Here is a 27,139-nt window from a genome sequence, read left to right on the forward strand (position 1 = left end):
AGAGTAGGCTTTCCTTCCCCTGGCTGCTGGCACCGGCTTCCCTCTGGCACCCGGGACCCAGGCTTCCCTCTGGCCCAGCTTCGTCCAGAAAGACATCTGGAATGATGTTCAGTCTAATTAGCATATTACCCTTTTATTATTATAGATACCTTCTATTATAACAAGGTTTGTTTTTCCCTTTATTATAAATCTTGTCATTCATATTTTTTGATGATAATATCCAGCATTGCTTTTTTGTTATAGAAAATACATTTTTTACAAACAGAAAATAGAGTTTTGTTGAATAAATGAGTGAATGAGTGCATTCCTATTTCACTAGATACCGGCACAAATGTTTTAAGGCACCAGAATCATAACAAGAAACACAGACATCTGAAGGAGACACATCTCTTTTCCCAAGCTGTTATATAATTAACACAGCAGTTCTTTGATGAGGTCTGTTTTCATTATTTACCTTTTCAGCAGGGTGTGAGAATGAGCCCTGCTGACCTCATGCATCAAATAAGATAATGTTCCCATGAGTGAAGGTGGAACCACAAACCACTAAAGACAAGGCTACTGTTATTGTTGGAAAGAAAACCAGAAACAAAACCAGAATTTCCAAAGGTGCTGCTGCTGGGATGATCCCATCCACACAACTTGATGAAGGCGAGAGCCTGAAGCGGCCCAGGGCTGCTGCACACTCGGCTCTGTTGACTGGGCAGGGGCCTCGTGTGCATTCTCCCACGTCAGCTTCACTACAAACCCACAGGGGGCCCACTTTCCCAAGGGACAAGAGAGGGTGATGATTTGCCCCAGTTCAGAAGTCAGTGTGTGACCCAGCGAAGACTCACACCCAGGCGTCAGGACTCCAGTTTCAACTCTGCTCAAAGGTGGTTGTGTTACTTTAAACCCTTTGGGCCCTAATTTTCACACCTGAAAAGAAAATGAGGAAGCTCAATAGAAAATGTTAAGACCTTTCTAGCATTAAACTTAACTCTAAGCCACCCGCAGCATCAACTTCCTAATTATGTCCTCCTGGACGACCATGGTATTCCTTAGTCCTGTTTCCCAGGCTGCTGCCCTGCTGCTCTGAATCCTTTTCCTCGACCTTTCCTTCAATCCAGCAGTTTCCATCACCACAAAGAATCAAAGCCCCACGTACCCCCATGTCATTCATGAAGATCTGGCAGATCCTCCTTTATCTGTCTGACCTGCAAGTCACTGAGTGACTAATGCCACTATAGAGCCAAACACCAACGACCCCCACAGTGGGCAAAGCATGGCGGAGATGAGGCCGGGAGCCAAACCCTATCCACCCACCATCCTGGAAGGCTCTGTCTCCACTGGGACGAACATGAAGCTTCAGGTAAGGACCCCCTCCAGGCAGACACGCCCGCCCACCCACCCACTGACTGATGGGGCAGCCAGCAGTCCTTGTCTCCAGGCCACAGCCTTGGAGAATTGGAATCCAGTGTGAAAAACAATATAGCAAACTCCAAGGGATTGCCAAGACTGTCTTGGGAGGGATTAGGTTTACCCCTCTGGTAAGCTGGAGGTGTGTCCCCTTCAAATATTATCCCTGGCGGCTGTGTCAAAAACAAGTCAGCTCTCCTCTGCAGTCCAGGTGCCTCACAGCGCTGGGAGCACAGCCGGCTCCCTCCCACAGTCCTGAGCACAGAGGAGACACAGCGCCCCAAAGAGAAAGCACCCACCCCCCATCCTCAGCAGAGCAGGTTTGGGACCCTCCCTGCTGCTCTTGAGAACAGACTTAACCCAGGCACACCACCTGCAAGAGAGAGAAACGCACAAACCCCGTTCGTTGGGAAGAAAATCATCTGGAGAAAGGTCATTTCCTTTAGGGGCTTAATCACAAGGAACAACAGCCTGTAATTATTGGAATTGAGAGTCTAGGTCAGTGGTCGGCAAACTCATTAGTCAACAGAGAGGCAAACCTCGGCTCATGAGCCGCACGTGGCTCGCGAGCCACAGTTTGCCGACCACTGCTTTAGTCTATTCCCCATCTTACTGAACAAATGCAAATGACAGGTCTTTTTCAGGCCATCAGAGACTATGTGTGCCCTGGAAATGTGAACAATCTCTTAGGTGAGGAGTAAACCAGCATTTCTGGGACTCCATGCAAAGATGTCCCCAAAATCTCATCTGGAGTTTGAGCTACAGGTGAATTTCAATTACCCATGGTCAAGGGTGACCCCCCAAAGAACTGTTTACAAAGAGATTTTGTGCTTTTTGCATAAAGATGAGCCTGGTGTTCAGAGAGTTTACTTTGTGGCAAATAATGAAGCCACCCTCGCAAGAGCTACAGGAATGAGGGCTGTGTGGGCTCCCTCCTGCTCTGAGCTCCCAAAACTGCAAGCTGAAGACAGATTTGACGGCCCAAAAGTAACAATGTTTTTCACTTAAATATCCAAGAGATGTTAAACTTTCTCATACATTTATTTTTAATTAAAAATCCCTGCAATGCGAAACATGTTTCAGAAACATATCTAGATTATAAAAACTGTTCAAGTTACTAACGATACAAATCTTATCATTCAAAATTTAGCTGCTGGGCAACTACCATTGCTAAGCAATTGAGTTTCTGAAAATGGGATGTTAATAATTAAAATATGAATTCCAATCCCAGCAGCTTTGATTTTGAAGGAAGGGCAACAGGCTGTACCTGACTTCTTCACAAAAACAAGGAAACTCATGTGGTTACAAGCAAAAAAGAACCAGAGCCGAAAGCCTCAAGAGAAGAGCTGGAAGAGAAGGACAAAGGATATTTTTGGTTCATATCTTTTTTAAATGCTGTATTTAATGCTGAAAATATCATGAAAAGTGCATCAGATGTTCTCCTGTTAAGTGAGAAGAGATAAAGTATGACAAGATTAAAAACTGATTTGGCAAAGTGCCACTGGAACTGATTCCCACCGCTTTTTTATTATTTAGCTGTCCCAGATAAGGACGCGCTACTCTGGTGAAGTGAGTCTGGAACCTAAGAGAAATAAGTTCCAGCATGAACTCGTGGTACCTGCCAAAGGGGTGGCATTTTGACAGAGTGTACAATAAGAAATAGCCTCGGTGTTGGCTTAGGTGGGCCCGCTTTGGAGGAGGAGAACGAGGGTGGGATGCAGATCCCATTCTCTACATGTCTGGCCCCACGTGACTGCAGCCTGCACTTGAGGGACAAAGCTGGGCGTGCCAAGACGGAGCGAAAAGTCTCTCGTGTCCCTTGAACTCTGCTGGAGAGAAGCCCAGGCTCTCCCCGGACCCGAGACGCTCATCACATGGAGCTAGACTGGCTGTGTCCCCACATTTCTCAGTGACTAACAATGAGAATGTGCTTAGCCACCACATGCAGTTGTTTCTCTCACGTTTGTATCAACATGTCTGAGTGGTGTGTTTAGAAAGTGCCAGAAAATACAGGAATTGACATTCAAGAACTGACCTTGAATATATGCACCCTTCTAGTGGACTTTTTGGGAGATGAATAATTTTTGAAAGCAATGATTCAAAAAAAGACATAATTTAAATGCACTAAATACAAAGCAAACAGTGCTAGCTGAAATGTACAGATACTTACTCAGTCTTCCGCCCTCTAGAAAGAACGATGGGAATCAAAACAATGTAAAACAAAAGCACAGTGGCCACCCATCTGCCCAGCCTACTCCTGGGCACCTGACCATGGGGCAGCTACCTGCTGTTCCTCAAACACCAACTCCGTTCAAGCCCAAGCCCTCGGCACTTGCTGGGCCCTCTGCCCAGAACTCTCTCCCTCCCTTTTCCTTAGAAAGGCCTTCCCTGATCATCCAGTCAATAAGAGTTATTCCACATCACTCTCTTCTTCCCCGCTTTATTTTCTACAGGACTTGATTGCTATCTGAAAACACATGATATGTTTGTCTGTTTCTTTGTTCTCTGTCTCCCTGGTCAACTTGTAAACTCCTTGAGTGCAGGGGCTATCTCTGCCTTCGATCCCCACTACAGTACCTGATACAGAGCAAGTGTTCAATAACTGTGTTAAATGAATAAATCTAAGAGTGGTCCTCATGTCATGGACCCATAAATAAACCATGACCACCTGGCCGGCATGGCTCAGTGGTTAAGCATTGACCTATGAACCAGGAGGCCACAGTTCTATTCCTGGTCACGGCACATGCCCGAGTTGTGGGCTCAGTCCCCGGTATGAGGCATGCAGGAGGCAGCCGATCAATGATTCTCTCATCATTGACCTCTCTCTCTCTCTCTCTCTCTCTCTCTCTCTCTCTCTCTCTCTCCTCTCTCCCCCCCTTCCTCTCTGAAATAAAAATACTTTTAAAAATAAAAATTAAAAATAAACCATGTCCATTTCTTCATCATCCTTAAGCTAAAAGTAAGGCTTCCTACTGGTCCAAGTGTTTTTAGAAACTATATGAGGGGGGAAAAGAAAGAGAAATATCTGCTTCCATATGCATGTAATCAATCATGATCAACTTGTAAAAATACATTTGAACACACTGGGTTTGTTTCCGTCATGGGCCCCCATCATAAATCCTCTTTTCACCATTTTGGCATGGCTCCTTCCCTGTTACCCCATCTAAGAGTCTTCTCTGCTCACCTGTGAACTGGGCTCCATAAGCAAAGGGGCTTTATCTACTGCCAGCAACTCTGAACTCCACACCGAGCACTGAGTACAGAGTCCCAGCTTCCTTAGGGCAGGCGGGGGGGGGGGGGGTATGGAGGGGGGGAGGAGGGAGGCAGCCCTACTCTCACCCCTCTGCACTTTGACCCAAGCCCAAATGCCAGCTGCTGGAAATGGAAATTTCTTAAGGCCTCCAGGGAGTACATAGGAAGTACATGAAACATCCTCCTGGCACTTTTTTACATGGAGAAATAAAATCACCAAGTCTTAGATGTTCCCCCCTCGTTTTGTTCCACGCTGAATGGTAAGTTAATTGTACAAAAATATATAAGACAAGGGCATGCTGTCCTGAAGAAGCCAAAGCCTGTCATCCAAGTAAACAATGCAGTTTTTTATTAAAGAACCTGTTTCCCAGTTTTGTATGTCAGTTTACTATATATTCTCAGTGCCTAGCCCAGTGCCTGGCATAAAGTTCAATATAATCAATAGAGAACCAATGCTGATTGGCTCTCTAAGCCTGAAATGCTCTTTACATCGAGCAAGACAATAAGAGGAAGAGTAACGGAAATGACTTAGAATCTAAACTGTTTTGCAACATGTATGTTTGTATTACATTTCTGCCCTATTATAAGATATAGCAAAAACTGCCTCCGGGAAATAAAATGGGAGGTCCTCGGAGGTGTGTGAGTGTGCGGTGTGTGTGTACACCAGTCATCCAGAGAACTGAAGCCTCGGGCAAACAAAGGACACAGCGTCATCTCAAACTGGCCCAGAGACATCAAAGAGAAATACACTGGGGGCGCCACCACCATGCACCAGGCAGCAATGCTCCACCTAATGACAGAGCCCACATGGCCTGTAGCCCGCTCCGGAAGGAAAGGGGATGGATCCCAGGGCAAGACATGTAGGTAGGAAATGGGGGGGGAGGGGGGGGGCGGGGCCCTAGAAGGAAAACAGAGGCTTACAGGGAAGGACTCCATGAAGGAGGAGGGGACTCTGTTTCTGAAGAGGTAGAGACAGAGCCAACCTCTAGACAGGAAAGAAAGGGCAGGAGTGGGCTGTCCCCAGGAGAGGATCATCTGTGAAGAATTAACTTGCTTTTCTCTCAAGTTCTGTAAATCACCTTCATTTGGTGTATTAAGTGTCCATTTGAAGAGTCTCCTCCTATCCTGTGGTCCTGCTGACTCTGCAGCCTTCAGCAAAGCTGGCACCCACTGTCCTGTGCTGCAGGTTCAGACAGCAAGGAGAGCCGGCCTCAGCTCCTGCAGGAACACACTAGCCACAGCATGGTTTGCAGGGAAGGGCAGCTCCGGGCTGGGGGGCTCAGAGCGAAGCAGAACAAGAAGGGAGGTGCTGGGGCTGAGGCAGCGTCAGTGTTCACGGAGGAAGACAAGCTGTGAAATGGGCCGCTTTCCCCAGAAGCTTTCTGTAAGGCGGGGAGGCGGGTATTTGCTGTACATACAGAGCCGCGGGCCACAGACTGCTGCTCCCAACTCCTCATCCAGCCCTGTTTACAGTTGGACATGCAGGTTCGTATCCACCATTTCCACCATGATGTCCCGAAGCACCTCAAAATCAATACGCCCAAGACGAGGTCTTCCCCACAATACCCCCTCTTCCTCCTACATTACCTGGCTCAGGAGATCACCCACCTGTCCTCCAGGGGCCTCAGCCGGACACCTCAGAGTCAGCTTTGACTTTTCTTCTCCCTCACACTCTACTTCCAGTTAATCATCGTTCAAGAGCCTATCTTTGCATTGTCTCTCAGTGCACATCCCTTCTGACCACAGCCACTACCACCATCTGGGTCCCACCCACCTGGTCAGTCTCCACTGCCCCCTCCCATCCCTTGCAACCGCTAAGCTCTGGCTGGACAGAGCCACTGCCCAGGCTCACCCCACTCATCTCGCGGCTGTTGGTCCTGCTGTCCAGTTTTCCCGGGATTCTGCCCCACCCAACCTACTCCTTCATTCAACCAAGTCCTATTTCTGATCTCTTTTTAGAAGTCATTGTTTATGGAAAGCCCTTTCCTAATGCCCCTGATGCAGTGCAGGGGCCTCTGCTGTGTAAGCTGTGCGGTGCCCTAGAAATGGTCACCGTAGAGACAATTGTCTCCTCCCTTGTCTGGGTCACCTCTCAGGCTTCACACGCCCCGGGAGCTCCCCCTCCAGCACTCGGCACATACTGGAAGCTCCACAGACACTACAGATGAAGTCAATAAATGTGGTCTCCACTCAGTGGCACAGCCTCAGCCCCAGAGGTCACACAGCAGTCATGTTTAGGTGCAGTGGTTCACATGAATGAAGCAAGGTGATGCCACTTAATTCGTTAACATTTAGTTCCTCTGCTGGGAGGCTCTAATATTTTGATAGCCTCCTTGGGCGATCATTTTCTTTTTAAGGAAGGTACACAAAGTCTGCCACCCACCACACACCCACACCCAAAGATGTGAACGTCAATCCCAACTTGGTTTTGGTCATTCTTATTCCCTCTCCCAAAACCCCAAGCTGAGCAAATCCCACAAAGTTGTCTGTCATCTCACAGCCACCTGAACTACACGCCGGATAAGGAGCACATATGGCTTGTAAAACAATGCAATCTCTGGCAAGAAAATAACATTCCATCAGCTCAACTTATGCAACGTATTATCTGCAGGTTGTTCCACTTTGCAGGAAGAGCTAAATTTATGATATACATATCTTAACTCTTTTGTGTTTTGTTTTGTTTTAAGCAGCACAACCCTCTTTCCACCCCTGAGTGCTGACAGGTGTTCATAAATCTCCCCACACTTCTGGCTTTGAGCATCAGGGAATAAGTTCTTTATGCTCAAATGAAGAGAGTGTGCCTTTGAGATAAACAGACACACACAAAAAAAAGCCGGTAAGCCTTGCCCAGGAACACCAAGGTGGGGGGGGGGGGGGGGGGCAAGAAGGGGACTAAAAAAACACGCCCCGGAGCTGAGCATAATCTACGACCAAGCACAGACTTCCCTCTACCTGGTCCCCCTGCCTCCCCTCTTTCAGGGACACTGCGGCTTGAAACCTTCAAAGGCTCTTTATTCACCTCCACATCAATGCCAACCCTCGCTCCGACTGCCCACCCGCCTCCACAAACTCCTGGCCACAGAGTCACCTGGGCCTGCACGGCTTCTGCCTTAATCTCCCTCCTCTTCTGCCTGGAACCTCCCTGGGCGCCAGCTCAGCTCAGTCTTCCTAAGCCGCCCAGGAGCCTGCCTCCTGGGAATCCCCAGAGCACTTCAGCAGTGCATGGCATAGCACTCAGAACTCTCTGCTTTGTGTTGTAGCTATTCTGTGCACACGGGTTAGTTATCTCTTCTAATAAAACAGGACACTGAGGTTAGGAGAGACGCCACATTAATCTTCATTGCTCCTCCATCCTTGGCCAAGAGTAAGTGGTTAACAACAGAGAGACAACAAATACAGTCACAACTAAAGGCGCTTCAGTGAAGCCCGGAAGACAAGGTACTCACCTGTGGTGTCATTGGGGATCAAGACCTTCACAGATTTAAAAAACCAAACCAAAAACAAAGTCTGATGAGTTTCTTGTTTGTTTTTCCAAAGTGAAAATTTATTATTTCCCTTTCTTAGCCTTTTCCCCCCTAATTACAGTTGACATTCAATATTATGTTATACTAGAGGCCCGGTGCACGACATTTGTGCACTGGGGGAGGGGGGTCCCTCAGCCTCGCCTGTGCCCTCTCGCAGTCTGGGACCCCTCGGGGGATGTCTGCCTGCTGGCTTAGGCCCACTCCTTAGCGCTGCCTCGGAGGCGGGAGAGGCTCCCGCCACCGCCGCTGCGCTCACCAGCCTTGAGCCCGGCTTCTGGCTGAGCAGCGCTCCCCCTGTGGGAGCACACTGACCACCAGGGGGCAGCTTCTGTGTTGAGCATCTGCCCCCTGGTGGTCAGTGTGCGTCATAGCAACCGGTCGTTCCACCATTCGGTCAATTTGTATATTAGCCTTTTATTATACAGGATTGGTCTCAGGAGTACAGCATAGTGGCCAGACATTTATATAATTTACACAGTGGTCCCTCCAATAATTCTAGTACCCACCTGGCAGCAAACATAGTTATTACAGTATTACTGACTATATTCCCTGTGCTCTACTTTCCCTGTGACTATTACTACCAATTTGTACTTCTTAATCCACAGAGATTCACCTTTCCACCCAGCTCCCCAGCCCCACTCCCCTCTGGTAACCATCAGTTTGTTCTCTGTATCTATGAGTCTGTTTCTGTTTTGTTTATTCATTTACTTTGTCCTTTAGATTCCAATATAAGTGAAGTCATATGGTATTTTCCTTCTCCGTCTGACTTATTTCACTTACCATCATACTCTCTAGGTCCATCCATCGGCACCATATCTGCAAATGGGAATATTTCATTCTTTTTGTGGCTGAGGCATATTCCACTGCAACACCATATTTATATGGTGGGTAATTTTATTTATAAACCTTAAATTTAAAAAATAACAAACTTTAACTGCAGTCAACGTTCACTTGTATGTGCATCAAGAGTTGGTGCAAGGCAGTTTGCTGAGATCTCATTAACCCTCACGACAAACCCTGAGGGAGGTGGTGCCTACCTGAGAGGAGTCGCTCCTTTAGTCGGCAATTGGCCATGGGTACAGCGATCACATAAGTACACGCTGATCGTCCACACTGGTACATTTTTGAGCAGTGAAAAGGGCTCTTGGTTATCTAAACATCATTATTAGGTTTGTTAGCTCTTGTGTAACGTTTTGAAATTTATACAGTACTTTCCATACGCTTTTTAAAAAGAGGGCTCCGTATCCCCACCTAGGAAAGTGGGCGTTCGTTCATATGTTTCTCATCTTACAGATGAGGCTGGTTTCAGAGAAATAAAATGTTTGCGAAGGTGCTTGCGGGTCCACCACTCCAGTGTGTCCTCGCTGCTTGGGTTACATTCCAAGAAAACAGCTTCTTGAGGGAACAGACAACAGTGTGGGCAAGTGACGGGGGAGGAGGGGCACAATCCCAAGGCAGAGAGGACAGCCCTGGGGGACCTCTCAGGAGAGAACGAACGGCAACAAGGTGCATTTTCCCAGTGTCGGTGTTTCCTCGGGTTAGTCAAATATCTCACGCCAACACATCAATATTTAACATTAGAAAATAGTTGTGACCAAATAGCTGCTCCCCCGCCACAAAAACAACAGGTAAAGTTCAAAGCTGGATAAAGAAACAGCGGACTGTGTACTAGGTCCTATTCTATGACTTCCCACATCACAAACCCAGAGAAGTGCAGGGCAGAGACAGAATTACCCGTCAAACCCACCCATAATCTCCTGCCCCCATACGGCCAGCAGGTCCCAGCACCTCAACCACCAAAACAGTGCCAGCAACATGCACACGCAGCTACACAGCTAGGTGTCACTTGCAATGTGTGTCCCTGCCGCACACCCCTCTGGGAATGTGCCACACACACATGAAATAAAAACTGAAGGAGGCGACAGCGGGCAGAGGCCTGGGCCCAGTTGGAGAACTCTCGCCCGGGACGAGCTGTCTCTGAGTCCTGCCTCCACATCAAGGACTCCAGGACACTCACGACACAGCTCCCAGGTCTTTCTAGCAGCCGTGCCATGAAGGGAAACCGGTGGCCCTGTCCAGCACTATCACCTAGGTCCCCAGTGGTCGGCAAACTCACTAGTCAACAGAGCCAAATATCAACAGTACAATGATTGAAATTTCTTTTGAGAGCCAAATTTTTTAAACTTAAACTTCTTCTAACACCACTTCTTCAAAATAGACTCGCCCAGGCCGTGGTATTTTGTGGAAGAGCCACACTCAAGGGGCCAAAGATCCGCATGTAGCTGGCGAGCCGCAGTTTGCCGACCCCATGGCCCTAGGCCCACTCTTTAGCTATCACAGGTGTATGGAGTTGTGATCATGACTCCAATTTCACAGGCAAAACAAAACAAAACCTGAGGTCTAGATTAAGTAACATCCCAGGTTGCAGGACTTAGATCAACCCATGCCTTATGAGCCTGAGTCCACGCTCTCCTATCCCTGCTGTGTCCCCGGCACAGACAAGTGGCCCCGTGCAGGGGGTGGGGAGAGCGTGGTCTGCATTGTCTAGAGCGGGACTGGAACCCTCCTGCTCCAGATCCAGGAGAATCTCGTGGTGCTCAGCTGCTGTCCAGTGTCCAAGCCCTGAATGGAGCACCACGAGGCAGGAACAAACCAGAAGCAGGAGACAGATCCTCTTCCATCTAGAATATCAGCCGACATAGCCAAGTAACTGAAATATTTCTGTTGTTCATTGTATGTTTTTTAAAGCGGGGGGAGACTTTGTGAGAAACAAGGTCTGCACTGAAAACATACCCGCTAGACCGTTCAAGGATGCATGCTGCCCCAGGCCGCACACAGCGCAGCCCAGGGAGAAACGGGTGCTCCAGGGCTTCCGCACCCCGATCCCAAACACCCGACAGACCGTCACAGAGACGAGACACACTCCCGTGTGGTCTAACGGAGCCCAGAATTAGAGAAGGTAAAGAGGGCTGCAAGTCCGTATACTGGAAACCACTGTTTGCACGCAGGCTATGAATTTATCCTTTTTATGTCAAGAAAATGTCCTTACAAGCTAAGACCTCTTAAATATACAACTGCAATATGCACTTCTCCGTGAATGAAACCGCCTCTCCGAGCGCAGCATCTGGATCATAGGTCTCTGTGGCCACTGAGAAGCTGGAAGGGAAATGCTTCCTCACAAAGGCTGGGGAGTCCACTCATGTGTGCTGACTCCGGAGGCTGCAGGTTCTAATCCCAGCCACTCACCTTACCGGGGGCATAACCTTGACTTAACTTCGTGCCTCAGTTTCCTCATCTGTCAAAGGGCTTCATAACAGCACCTATTTTACAGAATTGCTTTGAGGTTTATGTGAGATTGTAAGTGCTTCTATATAGAAAGTTGCTTAGAGCAGTGGTCGCCAGCCGGTGGTCCACAGACCACTGGTGGTCCGTGAGGTCCGAAAGGTTGGCGACCGCTGGCTTAGAACATTGCTTGGCACACAGTGAGACTCACTAACTATCATGTACTCTCTCTCCAGACCCTCACCACATGCCTTATTCTCGGTATACGTAGTCAAGACTAGACAACAGCGGGAAGTAATCAGTGAGGATCAGCTGGATGTTTAATAAAAGAAAAAGGAGCTGACAGCTTCAGTGGCAAAGACAACTCACAGTAGGAGCGGTGGGCAGGGTGGGCAGGGCCAGTGCCGTTCACGCACTTCTGCCTTGGAAATGGCACTCCTGGCACACGCATCCGCCTAGGGACAGGCTATCAGAGGGCTGTGTCCACGAAGTGATCCAGGGTGGGAAGATGCAGGCAACACCTGGAGCCAGGTATGCAGAGCGGCTGGAAGTCATAGCACAAGCCAGGAAATGGAGACCGAGTCCCAGGAGACTCGGGTGCCAGAAGCTGGTGTGAGGCAGGAGTGAGGAAAGAAGAAACTCAAGTAATATTACACAAGGAGATGCAAGACAATCATAGGTGATCTAGAAATTATGATGGCGTACTTCCGGAAGGGCAAGGAAATAATTCTAAAAGCAGAATGACCTAACAACTGGGGAGGTTGTTAAAAGACAGACATGTAAAAGTCTGCATTTACCAAGTCAGAGCACAGACACCACGCTCTGACAAATGCTTAATATGCAAGTTTAGTTTAGAGTTTCAATTTCCCGTCTCTCTCCCTCCCTCCCTCTCCCCCCCCCCCCGCCCCCCCCCCACGCCCCCTGTATGTCTCTCTCACCCTGCTCTGGATTCTGAAGGAAGTAGCCTGTTATTCTCTGCTCTCCCACGTGCTTGAAGGAAGCTGAGGCAGCACAGAGGGAGATGCAGGATGCAGCTCCATCACAGACAGACCTGGGTCTCAACTCTGGCGCTGTGGCCACTAGTCGCTGTGGCCTCGAGCAGGCCCTCTCGGGGCCTGTGCTGTCCCTTCCCGATACACCTGGGAGAACCGGCACAGCTCCCAGCACTGTCACAAGAACTGAATGAGACCGCATATGTGCAAACTCCTGGCATAGAAAACAATTCCTCTTTATTCCTTATGTCAGCTCTGTGAAATATCAAATCTGAAATCAGTGTTAGCATAATTCCAAAAGGGCAAGGAAAACACCCTTCATTTTCTGAAATTTTATCACAAAAGAAAAAAAAATAGGCTTAGAGGATAAGACCAGCCTGGTTTCTCCTCTTACTTCTGATGGAACCCTGAGCCGGCACTGCCTTCAGGTGCGTGGAACATGCACTGTCATCCTGCTTCTGGAACCAAAAGGAAGCTGCCTTACACGCCCTGGAAACAGCCTAAAACACCACAGCCCGCTGAAAGGGGAACGTGCCCATGTTACCACGTTCACTGTTGCTGGTGAAGTGCATTCACCCAGAGGTTCCACGTGTTTATTTTGGCATCCCTGTTCTCGGGTTTCATATTTGCACAGTGTCCTGAACTAAGGAGATGCAGCCCTGGGACTCCACCTTGGGCTCCCAGAGGCAAACACCCATGACCTGGTGACTGCACCATGCACTGCCCATGAGGCCCCTGAAGAAGAAGCCATCACCCAGGGCCATCTCTGAGGACAGGCAGGGAGAGTGACGGAATGTGGAGGCAGAAACCATATCGATGGAATATAAATGGATGGAGCTGTCCCTGAGCAGACAGGCACGGGGCTGTGCAGAAGTTCTCAGCCTCCCTGGACCACACTCCCCACTCCACGACCGCTCGTGGTCACCTGCTCTGCACCAGCTAACGGCGGAGCTCATGACGGCATCTGGACTGAAGTACCAGGGAGAGGCATCTGCTTTCAGTCCAGGATGAGGAGTCCAGACTCTTTTTAGGGAACAAGAAGAAACCCCAGAAAGTTTGGGGGCAAGAGAAGGTATTTACAGCAGACCTAGCGAGGGGAGAGAATGAAGGCAGGAAGGCAGAGTGCCTCATTGCATTCTTTCCAGCTGTAGCGCTTTACATCTGTCCGGCAGGAGCTCTGTAAACGTGCTCAGGAAACGCAGCCCTGTTAGGAGACTAGGCTCCAGAGCGGGCAGGACAGGGACACCTGCACTGCGACTGGAGGCGGCAGCACCACAGACCGGCAGCACGTGCTATGGGGAGCTCTCCTTCCGTGGTTTTCTTTCTAAAACGTCTTCAAGGTCTTGTCACTTGGGAAATGCTGCCAACTATCTGCCTATCTGCCAACTATTTTGTTGCAGTCTCATACTAAACTCTGTGAGGTTCTGCAGTAAAGAACCCGATTCAAATGTCTTCTTCCCGAATTTGGCCATAAATTCCCCTGATCCCTTTTATTGAGAAACAGCGTTCACTATCTCCTCCTGGCAACTGTGCAGAGAGTGGGCTGAGGTCATCCACGGATCAGCACATGGGCGCGACCTTGAAGGGATGAGTAATAAGCTGAAGGTCTGGGTGGTGGGAAGGGGGTGACCCAGGATCCTCCGGGGCCTTTCAGAGCCCTGGGAACAGTGTGGCTCCAGTCACGCCTCCAGTTAAGGCCACATCCCCCCCGAAAGGGTCCCAGCACTCCTGCCAGTGTGAACGAATTCCGGGAGAAAAACAGGCATCCCAACGATTCAATTTAAGTAGTGCTTCCTTTTTGTTCATTAATAGCTAAGTGAACCTGGTCGCCATCATCTATAAAATAGCTCTCTTTCCGATACCTAAAATCGATCAAAACAACTCCTATCCTTCTTCTTTATGAGTGAAGGGTAGGAGTTAATTTATTAAACAACTAGGTCTGATTATTCTTTTATCAAGAAAGACTTGCAAATCCTAAAGGAATTTAATTCATTTACCTAGTTATCCAAGTTTAAATGTTTTTTCAAACATCGAATGAAATGATTCAGAGAACCTAAGAAAATACTGCAAAACCTTTACAGAATCTAAGAGTGACACTGGGGGTGGGGAGGAGGCAGGATCTCAAACCAGCATCTTCTTTAGGATGTACATAGTGATAACTCGCGCAGGGTGCTCTCCACACCACCAAGAGCACAATAAACCTCAGACGAAATCTCCATCACCATTAGGACGCCTCAGCGGAGGCCTGACTGGCATGTCCTGGAAGCATGCCCATTTCTATTCGCCCAGAAGCACTGGGGGGTTGTTTCTACAAGAGTCTGATTGTGCTGGAGTCTGTCTTTCCATCATTGCCTCCGTGAACTACAGCCACGCAGAAAAACTGCCTACACGAACAAAAACAGTAAACTGAGGCTGCTTGAGCTTTCCTTCGCCCCGATGAAATAAATACCAGCATTGTCGTCCTAACGGTGGGCCCCAGGTAGCTTACAGCAGCATGCTGCAAAGCTCCACAAGCATGAATTAGCTCATGACACCCCGCAGGGCAGCAGGGCAGCAGGGCAGCTCCATCTCACAGCGGAATGGCAGGGACGGTGAACAGGCAACTGGAAGAAACTGAGCCCAGCGCAGTCTCAGAAGCTAGGACCAACCAATCCCTTTGGAAATTCAACCATAAACCTTAATAAAGTTCACATCTTTGGACTTAATAATTATGTGTCTCGTAGTTTGTCCTATGGAAATAACCCAATATTCAGAAGAGTTTTTTGCACAAAGTATTCATCAAAGCATTATTTATAAGGGGAAAAGCTGTCAAAAACTCCAATATCCAACAATAAAAGCACAATTTTAAAATTCAAGTACACATGCATAAAATAATATCATAAAGCAATTTTAAATCATATTTAAAAGATAATGCTCATAATGTAATGTTAAAAAGGGAATGATCCGGTTATAAAATTGAATATATATTATGAACACAGTCCTGTGAGAAAAATTTTGCACAGGAAAAAATATTGAAAGGACGCAAGCCAAAATGTTAATGAAAATGGCAATATTCTGCATGGGTAATTATTTTTCTTTTTTAGACTTTTATGTGCTTTCCAAATTTTCTTATAATAAGCAGGTATTACTTATAAAGGGGGAAAATTTAAATTTTTGTTACAAAATAGTATCTAAATGGTTAAGATCATTTCTAAATTACATGCACTGAGAAAATTTAAAACAACATATAAATTTCTTTTTGCAACATTTAGCCTAAGAAAATCATAATTGGGAAGTTGAATTTGAAATATGTATCCATGCGGGTATATCTACATTCACACAGGAAGCAAGACTTAAGAGAAGACTTCGAACCACACGGGTGGGCCAGCGGTGTCATGGGGAGTGGGGCCTTGCAAGCTCCCACCACCCGCCAGGGGAATGTCATGCACTGCAAAGAGGCAACGGGCTTGCCAGGCAAACACAGCTGCACACAGGTCTCCCAGCCTTCCCTCCCAGCCAGGCTGCAGCCCCCAAGTCCTTATTAAAGAGGAATCTTAAACACCATCCACAAACAAAATACAAATTGACATATTTTTCATGGGGAGGTATGGTTAACTGTAGAGTATCTTTTGTTTTGCCCTAAAACAAAAGCCAAGGAAAAATGCCTTAACCCCTTCACCATTTAAGATATCTAAAGCAAGGCTCCTTTCCATGAGCCTAGGCAGGCGTCCTCAAACTACGGCCCGCGGGCCACATGCAGCCCGCCGAGGACATTTATCCGGCCCGCCGGGTGCCGCTGCCTGTCCTGCTTAGCCGACTCGTCCCGGGCCCGCAGTGCACATAGGAATTTGTTCATAGTTTTGTTTTTTTTTAAACTATAGTCCGGCCCTCCAACGGTCTGAGGGACAGTGAACTGGCCCCCTGTTTAAAAAGTTTGAGGACCCCTGGAGAGAATCAGCAAACTTAATCTATCTTCAATTACAAAAACTAAGACGTTAGCATCTTTAGTTGCCCTGGGATAAGAAAAGACTATACTCCACGAACATATAAAAAGCAAACCAACTAAGGGGGTGGGCACCAGCCTCCTACTGACCTCCATCTAAGACCACAGTTTTAGCTAGCTGCTTGGGCAGGGACAGAGGGGCAGCTCTTGCATCCTACACCTTAAGTAACTTTTACCGACTGTGTGCGCAAAGAAAGATGAGAAGAGCAGGCAACGAATAAAAATGATGAGCTGAGTCCACCGGGACCCACCTCCAGAGAAGGCTGGGTACTTACAACTCCCTTATTTTACTACTGGTTATTTCCCAGAGATATTGGGAAGCTAAAACCATTGTCCCACAGGTTGTATCGGTACTGTGTCCAGCTCTGAGAACTAACACTCAACACAGCTTCCTTAAGAATGGGTAGATCAGTTAATTCAATCATCCCTCTTACAGGCATGGGACACGTCGGTTCCTTCTCTCAAGAACTGACTCTCCCAACCCATCCCTCACCTCTAAACACCTCTCTGTGCAGTGTTAGCTCTCAGTGCTTCCCAGACTTCCATGTGCACTGAGCACCTGGGGATCTTATTAGGATGCAGGTCCTGAATTAGCAGGGCTGGGTGATGCAGAGACCAAGTCAATCCCAATCTCAGGGGGGTGAGACCCAGGCAGTGTGGCAAGGCTCCCCAGGTGACCCTATGGGCAACTGAGGTCACACACATGCTGGAAGATTTGGAAGGGCCACCAGCTCGATCTGACTCCTGGGTACTCTGAGTGTGGCCCCTGCACCAGCAACACCAACACACTAACACTGGCATCAGAGCTGTTGGAAAGACTGACAGAGGTAACACAGGTAGAGCATGCAGTAAGTTCTCTAAAATATTAGCCATGGTTATTATTTCGCTACTAGTAGTAGTATGATTACTATTCAGGTAGGCTGATGTACCCGAGGAGGCCAAATTCGTAAGGAAACAAGAGTTCTCGGTAAAACTATGAGTTAAAAGGAAGATAAGAAAATGTGAGCAGGGAAGTAGCCTCAAGAGGGTGGTTGAACTAACCTTGCAGTGAGGGTGCTTCCTCTATATATGAGTGTGTAAGGAGGTGACCACAGCCGGGGCAGTAATAGTCATAATGCCAGCTGCCATTCATGTGGGCCTTAAATAATGTGCCAGGTACTATCCTAACTACCGAGAGTTCTCCAGGCAGAACCTAGGGATTTCCCTTACTCAGAGCCTATGGTTCTAAGGCCCCAGACTCAGGTGAGTGTGGGATCCTGATGGGGTGGAGGATTCCTTTCCCTCAGGGCAAAGGAGCTGCAGAACCCCCCAAAGAGTGGTGAGGACGGGACACGATGTCTAAGTATGAGCCACGACGGAAAAGTGCCAGGCTCAGAAGGGTGAAGAGACTGACCCAGGTGCCCAACTCTGGGCTAGTCTGCATTTTGCACCATGTGCCACTCTTCCTCAGGTTCTCTGTCCCGTCCTCTCCTCCTTCTCTTTTCTTGCTCCCTCTTCCTCCCAGAACTGCTTCTAGGAGCTTCTTTCCATGCATCTCCTAGATGCCTCTCCTCCCAGCTATCTCCTGGAAAATGGGGAGGAGAGTTTGAGGGGTGGTGTTCTTCATAGAGGTGTTTTGTGTCACGGCCCTGCATGTCACCTCTGCCCAGGGGAGGGGCTGACATTGCATGAAGGAGCAGCTCATGTGACTGAGATAACTGAGGTGTAGCCATGAAGGGGAGACCGAGGGCATGGTTTTGAGCCTGCCAGGCTGGACGTCTGAAGATAGTTCCAGAGAGCTCAATTTTGTGTGCTCTTTGGAATCTACATTTAAATAGCTGTTTCACTCATGTTTCACTGGGCCATGACCACTCTAGGCCATGACTCCCCAAGCCTCCAGGATCAAGGCCCCCATCTTACAGCGGCAGATGCTGAGAGATCTCGCTACAAGGTTAGTTCAGCAGGGTTGCCACCCCACCACCATCTGCATACAAATAAATCTGAGGAAGATAACTAAGGATGGGGAGGAAGACGTTACTCATCAGCAATAACTTCATTCACTCAAAGAGTCTTCCCAGTTCTGTAAAGAAACCAGGTCCCTTATACATTCCTCTGCAACAGACAGATGTCCTTTAGAGAAATGTGACTTTCAAGGTAGTGTGTGTGCTCTATTACTCAACAAGAGCAGACTCATAAAATGTCAAATGCTTTTTCTAAATTCCTATTTAGAGAGAAGGAAAACATGCTATTATTTTGTCAAAATCAGTCACCTTAGCAGCCTGAGCCCCTTGATTCTGTATGGCCTTTAGGTCATCAAAGCAAATGTACATTCATTTTGTACAGTTGTTTGGTATTGCATTGCCTATCAACGAAGAATTGAAATAGCATTTTCATTTAAATGTGGAGAATTCTCACCTGTGAAAGCATTTGTGGCCTGAAAACCAGCTTCCTGCATACTGCTCCCCAGACAAGCTTGTGCTCCGACTATTGAGCTGTCCTGGCAAGAGGAAACCGCCTGGGCGAGGCCTCAGGTCACTTCCATCTTAGCTTGTCGGAGTCCATTGCTTTGCCCGGTCCAGCTTTGGGTAGCATCTGATGCCCACCTGCCCTGCTCCCAGAGAGCAGGCGGTACCTGGGACAGCACCCAGTCCAGCACGCGCACACTTGGGGCACAGTCACGTCAGCCGTCCAGCCAGAGAGTGCAGGCCATGGTGAGCCCAGGAGGGACGGAAGCTGTGTCGGTGAGACCTGCTCTACCCCTCAGAGCGGGGGCCTCCTCTGCAGCTCAGCAGCCAGCATCCTCCACGGCTCAGACGCTCCAGTGGAGTTCGGTGTGGTCTGATCTGCTGCTCTCTGTGCTTTGCCTCTCTCCTCTTTCTGAAATTAAAAAGAAATAGGTCACTTTTCTGAGGATCTGTAAGAGCATTAAGTTTACTAGACCCACCACAGAGGCCAAAACATAAAAAGCCACCCAGAGTCGTGCTCAGAACCACAGGGAAGGCACGGGAGAGCTCTGGGAAAAGGCAACTGCAAACCTTGTCCTGAGTGACATGAAAGGGTGGAGGGCAAGACTAAAACAGGGCTCACTGCTCCAAGCCTCTCCAAGGATGGCCACAGGGGCCATACCAGCTTACAATGTCCTTCCCGAGGTTATCATAGTTCACAGACACCCCGAAGAACCCGTTTTCCAAGCTCATTCCCAAGGTCTTAAAAGTGGGATCTGAGGTCCATATCCACTGCTGTCTAGGAAGGACCAGGGTTGAGAAATGTTAAAAATGACTCTTAAGGGGGAAGCAAAGGCTCATATTAATTCTTTTAGAAGAGTGAGAAGGAAGGGCAAATTAAATCTACAAACTTTTCCAGATATATATATATATATATATATATATATATATAACATTTTACGAAATACTTTCAGATAGTCCATGGTTGTTATATTACACAAGAAGTAACATTAACAAGAATGTCAGAAACCCAAAGGACCAGACGTTTAAAACAGAATCCTAAATATGAATCTCCAGTATTAGAGGGGAAAAACTTTTTTTCCATTGTCATCACTTCATCCTACTCAATTTATAACTAATTTTTAGAAAATGTAACTTTATTCATCATTTTCACCATCAAACTAAAAGAAAAATAATTTAAGAAAACAGCACATAACAGAAAGAAATCCTCTATGAAAGCCCTTTTATTGCTGTAAATATAAATATAAGGTAATAAAGTAAAACATCACTAATATAGACTAACTATAAGGAAGACTTTATGTATTGATGAAGCACTTTAATTATATTAAGAAATTCAATTACCTTCACACACCTGCAGTAACAATCTCAGATAATAAGGTATAGCCCAGTAGGAATCCTTAAGTTTAATGAATAGGTAAAATTTTTATTTTAACTAAAAACCATTTATATAAATGGTGATGTTGAAGTCCTTGAAAATGTGGGAAAATGGGTTTTTTCTCTGAATTTAAATATTCCATATAAAATAACCAACACATACGGTATCAGCATCCCAAAGTCCTGCACCAACTTCTAACGTAAACTAATCACGTGCACCATAGTTATCCATTTCAGGAAATGGCATTGCCAGATAAAAACAAAAGCCCACCTGGCCTGAAACTTTAATTTTCTTTGGCCTTTTCTATGATGTTTTCAATGCACAGAAATGCTAGACTTCATCTGTTCCCTCTCTTTAAACTCAGAGAAAAACTGAGAGTGGTGAGGTTTTTGTTGTTTTATTGGGGGGGGGGGTGTTTATATTATTTTGTTTCGTTGAGAAAGGTATGACAGCTCACTTTTTAGGAAATCAAGCTATCCTATATACTATTGCAAATGGCTACAGGAAAGATTGAGGCAGATGTGGGTAGCAATAGAAGAAACAACAAGCTTTTTTTTTTTTTACTGTCATTATCACACTCACCAATTCTTAACTTTACTCTAAAATAGAGGTAGTTCATCCCCAGGGCTCAGCCATGGTCTTGGCCAGGAGTTTTAGAGCATGATGTGTGCGATTCCCAACAAAGGATGGAGGGACACAATTGTAAGTCTCCTTATATCCAATTTTCAAGTTAAAATGAAACCATAGAGCTACCCGTGTTTTCTTCCTAACCGCTAACAACACAGTAAGATACACTTTCTAGAAATATAGTACAAGGGTCTCCAGAACCTGGAGTTGTCGTTCTATTCAGTGAGGGATCCAACCAACCCGAACAGGGCCAGAAACCGGGCCATGCTCAGGAACAAAGTGTCAGATGACCAACAGTCTGGGTGGCCGAGAATCAGCAGAAAAGGCAGAGAAGCTGACAGAGCATGCCTCATCCGCGTGTCCTTCCATCCTCTTGCCCATCCCATCATCCACGCTCAGGTGCCTCCGCTCCGGAACTGCAGCTCACTTTCTCATCTCAGCTCCAACAACCCTCCTCAGAGATGCCTCCCAGGTCGTCCCCAGGCTCAATTCGGAGCCGGTTACCAGCACTTGCCATAGTTGTGGCTGCATGTGGGGTGGTGACTGCTTAGCGCCCATCCTCCCACTAGACTTTAAGCACCACGAGGACAAGGACAGTGACTGGATGACTCTCCATTTCCCCTCAGCACCGAGGACATGTCAGACACCTGACAGGCACTCGGGAAATACATGTTTACTGAATGAATGGATGAGTGGATAAAGAGAGGGGTACACACAGAAGGGCTCAGCAAACGTCTATAAAACAACCCACCCCCACCCCCAGCCGTGAACTGACAAGCAGCGTTTCCTGGGCTGAGAGGCTGCTCTGCAGAGCTGACTCCGGCCTTTGAACTGGCAAGCGCTTCTCCTATAGCCCATCTAGGTCAAGAGGAGACAGTGCTTATGAGCAGTGATTCCACTGCACTCACACTTCACAGAACGACCTAACCAGGAAAGGGCCGGAGAGGCCATGGCTTGAAATTCTTTCCACCCTCAGGGAGAAAACTCTAGCCCCACAGAGGTTAAATAACAGCCACAAAAAGTAGTGTGCAGGAGCGTCGGCACTAATCCCTGAACGTCTTGCCCCGACAACCACTGTTCTTCCCATGCTAGTGCTGAATCTCAGGTAGTTCCCTAAGTACCTGTAAGCCTAATAATACCCACATCAAGAAAATCAAGCCTGGGGGGAGAGAAAGCATAAAGAAGGAGGCAACTTACCCAGGACACAAGGTCACAGACTAATCCTGAGCCACAGCCACACATTCAGAGGCCCCCCTCTACCCAAGCACGCTACCGTCATCCTGTCGCCACACACACACACACACACACACACACACACACACACACAGGCGTTCTATTTATCCTGGGAAGATGGGCAGGACTAACCAGGAAATAATTAATTCAATATTGCACTTGAAAAATGTCATTAAGCCCCTCCCATAACAGAGTAACAGTTACTAAGGAAATAGAGCACACCAAACGGAAAAACACCCCCACAGGAAGGGACATTTTAAAAAAACATGAACACCCACAAGACCTAACCAAATAAGTTGTGGGATATGTTTGCTTTACCACTTGTGCATAAAACTTTTATGAAACACAGTGCTCCTAGGAATCACTGGGGAATGAAAACTTCACTGCATTCGACAGATCCGAGGTTTCGTGGAAGTGCACACTGTGAAAACAGACATGCAATTCCGGAAACATCCGGGCAACACGCTGGGCACAGAGGCCAACACCCAGCAGAGAAGTGAAACAACCCCTTTTCCAAATCTAGTCACATTCAAAAAATGTGTAGTGCATCAACAATAAACACTGCGTTTCATTTTTTTATTTCCTCTCACCGTGGACAGACTGCTTTGCGGGCTGCATGTCGGTTACCTAGGTGACAGCTAGACGGAGCAGCCTGAAGGGCTCCAGGCATAGAGACCTGGGAGCGGAGGCCCCGTGCTTGTGTCTGCCGGACCCATCCCTGCTCTGCCCGCCAGACAAGGCCCAGGGAGAAAGGAACACTGAGAGAAGATAGTCCTGACCTTGACAAATTGAGGCACTGTTTTTATAAAATTCAAAACATGAAAATTAATGTGTTAGGACTTGTACTGCACTGCTTACCAAAAAAATAAAAAAAATCTCAACTATGGGCTGGTTCATTTAAGTTCACAGTGGCAATGACCAGATGTGAGAATAAGTGGAAAAAGAAACCCAAGGATCTATTTCCGACCAGAGCTAGACTGTGTCATCCTGGGAGAAAGACATCACACTTCTCCACGAGTTTCTCTGCCTCATAAACAGGCGGTTTTAGACCTCAGCAAGTGCCAGTCAGTCAAGATGTCCTAACAGAAAAGCAGCAGGACCTTAGACTCACCATGGCCTGCCTGCATGGCAGCAGTGGGGCAGAGCACAGGGCAGGGCATCCCTCCTGGGTTCTGGGCCCACTTACAGGACTTGGGCAAGTCCTGCAGCCTGCCAGGCTCCCATTTCCTCATGTGCAAAGTGAGAAGGGGAACCGAAGGTCCCTTTGGATCTGAGCGTGCCCCTGGGGCAGTGTCTCTGGTCAAGGCAGACAGGACACATGTGCATGAAAAGAACACGACAAACAAGCCCTGGAAATCTGCCCATAAACACAAGTCTGAGAGCAAGTCAGAGAAATGGGCTGCCTGCAACTGGGGGAGGTTGAGTTGGGGTGCTACTGATTCTTCAGGATGCTTTTAATTTCTGTGGTTCAGGCTATAAAACAATTGTAGCTTTTAAAATGCCACAAACAGGGAAAAGTGGCAATTATATTAGGACATCCTTTAAAATGTCCCCTTGTCAAATATGATACTTGATAAATCCTGAAGGATCTACACAGTCTGAGGTCCTACTCATACCAAGTTGGAGAACATGTCCCCCCAAAATAATATAATAGGATCACTGTCCCTAGTGCATCATGAAGTCTATATCTGTCTCCTTATACTATCTAGGAGCAAAGGAAGCAACAAGGGGCATGTGTCCCACCCTTTCATTTGGCAGAGAAGAAGAATGAGGCTCGGGGAGGAGAGAGAACCTGCTGAAGGTGACTGTAGTGATGAAGGCAGAACTGGGACCAGATCCAGGTGTCAGTATAGGCCAGCCGTGGGCAAACTACGGCCCGCGGGCCGGATCCGGCCCGTTCGGCTGTTCCATCCGGCCCGCGGAGCCGAAAGAGCAGAGGGTTCTCTTGCTCTCCCCTCCGCGCCTTCACCAGCAGCAGTGTTAACATGGCAACGTCGGGAAACACGGCTGCAGCTCCTTCTTCTGAGTGGGCAGATTTATATCCGCCCATTCAGTAGAAGGAACAACCTCTCAATCTTCCAGAGGCTCCTTGTAATGCCCTCGGACGCGTCCCCCGACATCACCCTGGGAATGCGTAGACACGTTATCGTGGTGATGTAGGGAGACACGCCCCTGGAGAGCACAGTATCAGAGCATTAGCTAAAAAGGAGACCAACAACACTGTTCCCACTGAAGTTGATGTTTTAAAGACCAAAAACCTTTCAACCCAGTCTACATTGCCATCTACATCTACGTCCCGGGCATAATTTGGAAGTTGCACTAAAGAAAATGTTTAATTTACTGTTTACACATTTTGTTCTTTTCTATTTGTTTTAGTTTTAAATTATTTTATTATATTTAAGTTTAATTTGAAAGGCTTTTGTACCTTTCCTTTGTTAGGCAATTTTATTTTGCCTTTGCCATCTTCAATATAAGGTATGTTATTGTGCTATGATTCCTCCATTTTTTGAAGTTTCAAATTATAATAATTAGTGTTCACATTCTTCTTGTTAAAATGTTTGAAATGAATAAAACTATTGAAATAAAAAAAAAAAAGACCGTACCCTTTTATGTAATGATGTTTACTTTGAATTTATATTAGTTCACACAAACACTCCATCCATGCTTTTGTTCCGGCCCTCCGGTCCAGTTTAAGAACCATTGTGGCCCTCGAGTCAAAAAGTTTGCCCACCCCTGGTCTAGGCCCAAGCTCAAAGTTCTTCCATACATGCCAGTTGGCAAAGGAAGAAGCTGAGAAAGGGGTACAGTATGCATCTATACCAACTGCCACTATTTCCACTTTCCCAAGCCCAAATTAGACCATGCCCACAACACCAACATGCCCAAAAGAAAAGGCAAGGAAGAGCCAGCGGCTTGGCACAGGGCCACACAGTCCTCGGGAGAATGTGCACTGCAGTGTGCCTGACCTCGTCTGAGCATTTCACGGTCACCTGAGGACGCCAGCTAGGCAGAGGGAGCTGCGTAAGAAATGGTTACTCTCCCAGCCCGGTGGGACGGGCTGGCCATACCAGGAGTTGGGCTCTGAGGTGCTCTCCTCCACCTCAATTTTCTCAAGATAAAGGCAGCTTGCAATGGGCATGACAGGCAAAGAAAAAGGGTGTCTTGCGGGGAGCTAACAAGTGTGAGCAGAGGGGAAAGGGAGCTGTCATCTCGTTCTTTGGTGAGAGTAGAAGAGAATATGGATTGATGAGCTATTTATATGTATTTTATAGTATTTTACAACTCAATCTCCAATTTGCCCTCCTTGCAAATACACTCCAATGCCCTCATCACCCATCAATGCCTGCTCTGCCAATACCTGCGCTCACAGCTCCCTATGCCAAGTTACTCCCGGCCTCTGCTAACGGCAGGCTCCCATCAGATACCTGGGCCTTGACCAGGACTCTCTACGCTCTCTGGCTGCATCTTCTCATTCAGTATTTCAACTATTTGTGGGGTCATTACTGTAGCCAGGCATTATTTTGGGTGCCGGGAGACAGCAGTGAGCAAAACAGACCACACTCCTGTGCCCATGGTGCCTATCTCATCTCTGTCTGTGGAGGTATTTCCCAGCAAAACCTTTTCTTGTTAATCCTTGTATCCTTGGCATTGATGATGGAAACCAGAATACAACAGTTCCTCAGAAGATGCTCGTCATACTGCACTGAATCGTATCTGAGCTTAAGCTGGGTCACCTTTTCACTCTACTGCCTCTGTCCCGCATCAGATGCACAAAGCACCAAGGACACAGTACACAAGGAGGTTGTTGGCCACAGCACTCAGACCCTGGAGGGCACTCCGGGTGGGAAGTGCCAGCTGGGCCTCTGGAGCACAGGGAGGGACGACCCCTCCACCACCTACGGAGATAAAACACGCTCAAATGAGAGCCTCACACACAAACTGGCCAGAGGACAGAAGGCCAGGCTCTGACTCAGACTACCTTCCGTTTACCTCATTCTAGGCTGCCTGTGATTTTGGCAGCTACTTAACACCCCCACCATGAGCCTCAGTTTCATCATCTGTAAAATGGAAGTAACGGGGCATTTACTTCATAGAATTACGATGTATTTAATGAGGAAACATATACAAAACATGTTTCTCTAATAAATGCTAAAGAAGTAATAGTGGCTACAAGGATTACAGCTCACCTGAGTAGGTAACTGATAAGCTACGTCTTTGAGAATATACCCCACCCGCCCTCTCTCAGTTCTTATCTGACCATGTCCAGTTATCTCGTAGTTCCTCAGCTGATTTGTCTTGTTGTTTTTTTAAGTTCTCAACAGATAAAAATCTAAGCTCAAAAGCATTCTATGTCAGTCAAATTAATAACAGAGAGAAACACAGGAAAGCATGCAAAATTTTAGAAAATGTGTGGGTGAGGTATCTGGTATGAAATGTGGTAGAAGAAAAAAAAATTACAAAGAAGAAACTTTAAAAGGAAAAGAAGCCTCTTGGTATTCAGGTTGTTTTTTCATGTTTTCATATTGAAATATCAAATTTGCAAAACAACAATAGATAGCAATAAGTAAATTTAACCAATGTTCTATATCCTCTTGCCAGGGTCTCCCTCTCTTCCATCCTCTTCCTTTTGGTTTGTTCTGTTAGTAAAGTGTTAACTTTTTAAACCCTTTACATACACTCCTCAAGCTTTCACAGGCCCCAGGAATGACACTGCACCGAGAGGACACCTACCAGCCCCAGTGCTCCTCTACTCGACAGGGGGTTTGGGACAGAGACACCAGCACTCTGAAAACTAAAAAATGATCAACAGGAAAACAGCCGATGCTCCCTACAGAAATGAATGACCTGCATAATTTCATCGCTCGCATTAGCACAGGTTTCCTAAATGCCGCTTGTTTGCAAAGCTCCAGACCAGCTCCACATCTGTGCCTCTTACATCAAACTCACAGGGAATGCCTAAATCATCATTAAGTAGATTTGTCTTGTTTACTTACATTCATTTTCTGCAAAAGTATATTCCTTTAGGAAAAAGA

At 47.2% G+C, this 27,139-nt stretch overlaps 1 protein-coding gene across 8 annotated transcripts in view; it reads right to left on the minus strand.

The window, feature by feature from the left end:
• LDLRAD4 (low density lipoprotein receptor class A domain containing 4) overlaps positions 1 to 27,139 on the minus strand; it is a 348,311-nt gene that overhangs the window by 193,400 nt on the left and 127,772 nt on the right. For all 8 annotated transcript variants that reach the window (XM_080684400.1, XM_080684399.1, XM_080684395.1 and 5 more), the window contains one exon: positions 18,822 to 19,283. In XM_080684400.1, coding sequence (XP_080540526.1) covers positions 18,822 to 18,861 — 40 coding nt within the window. In that variant the 5' untranslated portion in view covers positions 18,862 to 19,283. The remainder of the gene's footprint in view (positions 1 to 18,821; positions 19,284 to 27,139) is intronic.

Source organism: Plecotus auritus, assembly GCF_963455305.1.
Source record: "Plecotus auritus genome assembly, chromosome: 8".
In the NCBI taxonomy this organism is placed as follows: domain Eukaryota; kingdom Metazoa; phylum Chordata; class Mammalia; order Chiroptera; family Vespertilionidae; genus Plecotus; species Plecotus auritus.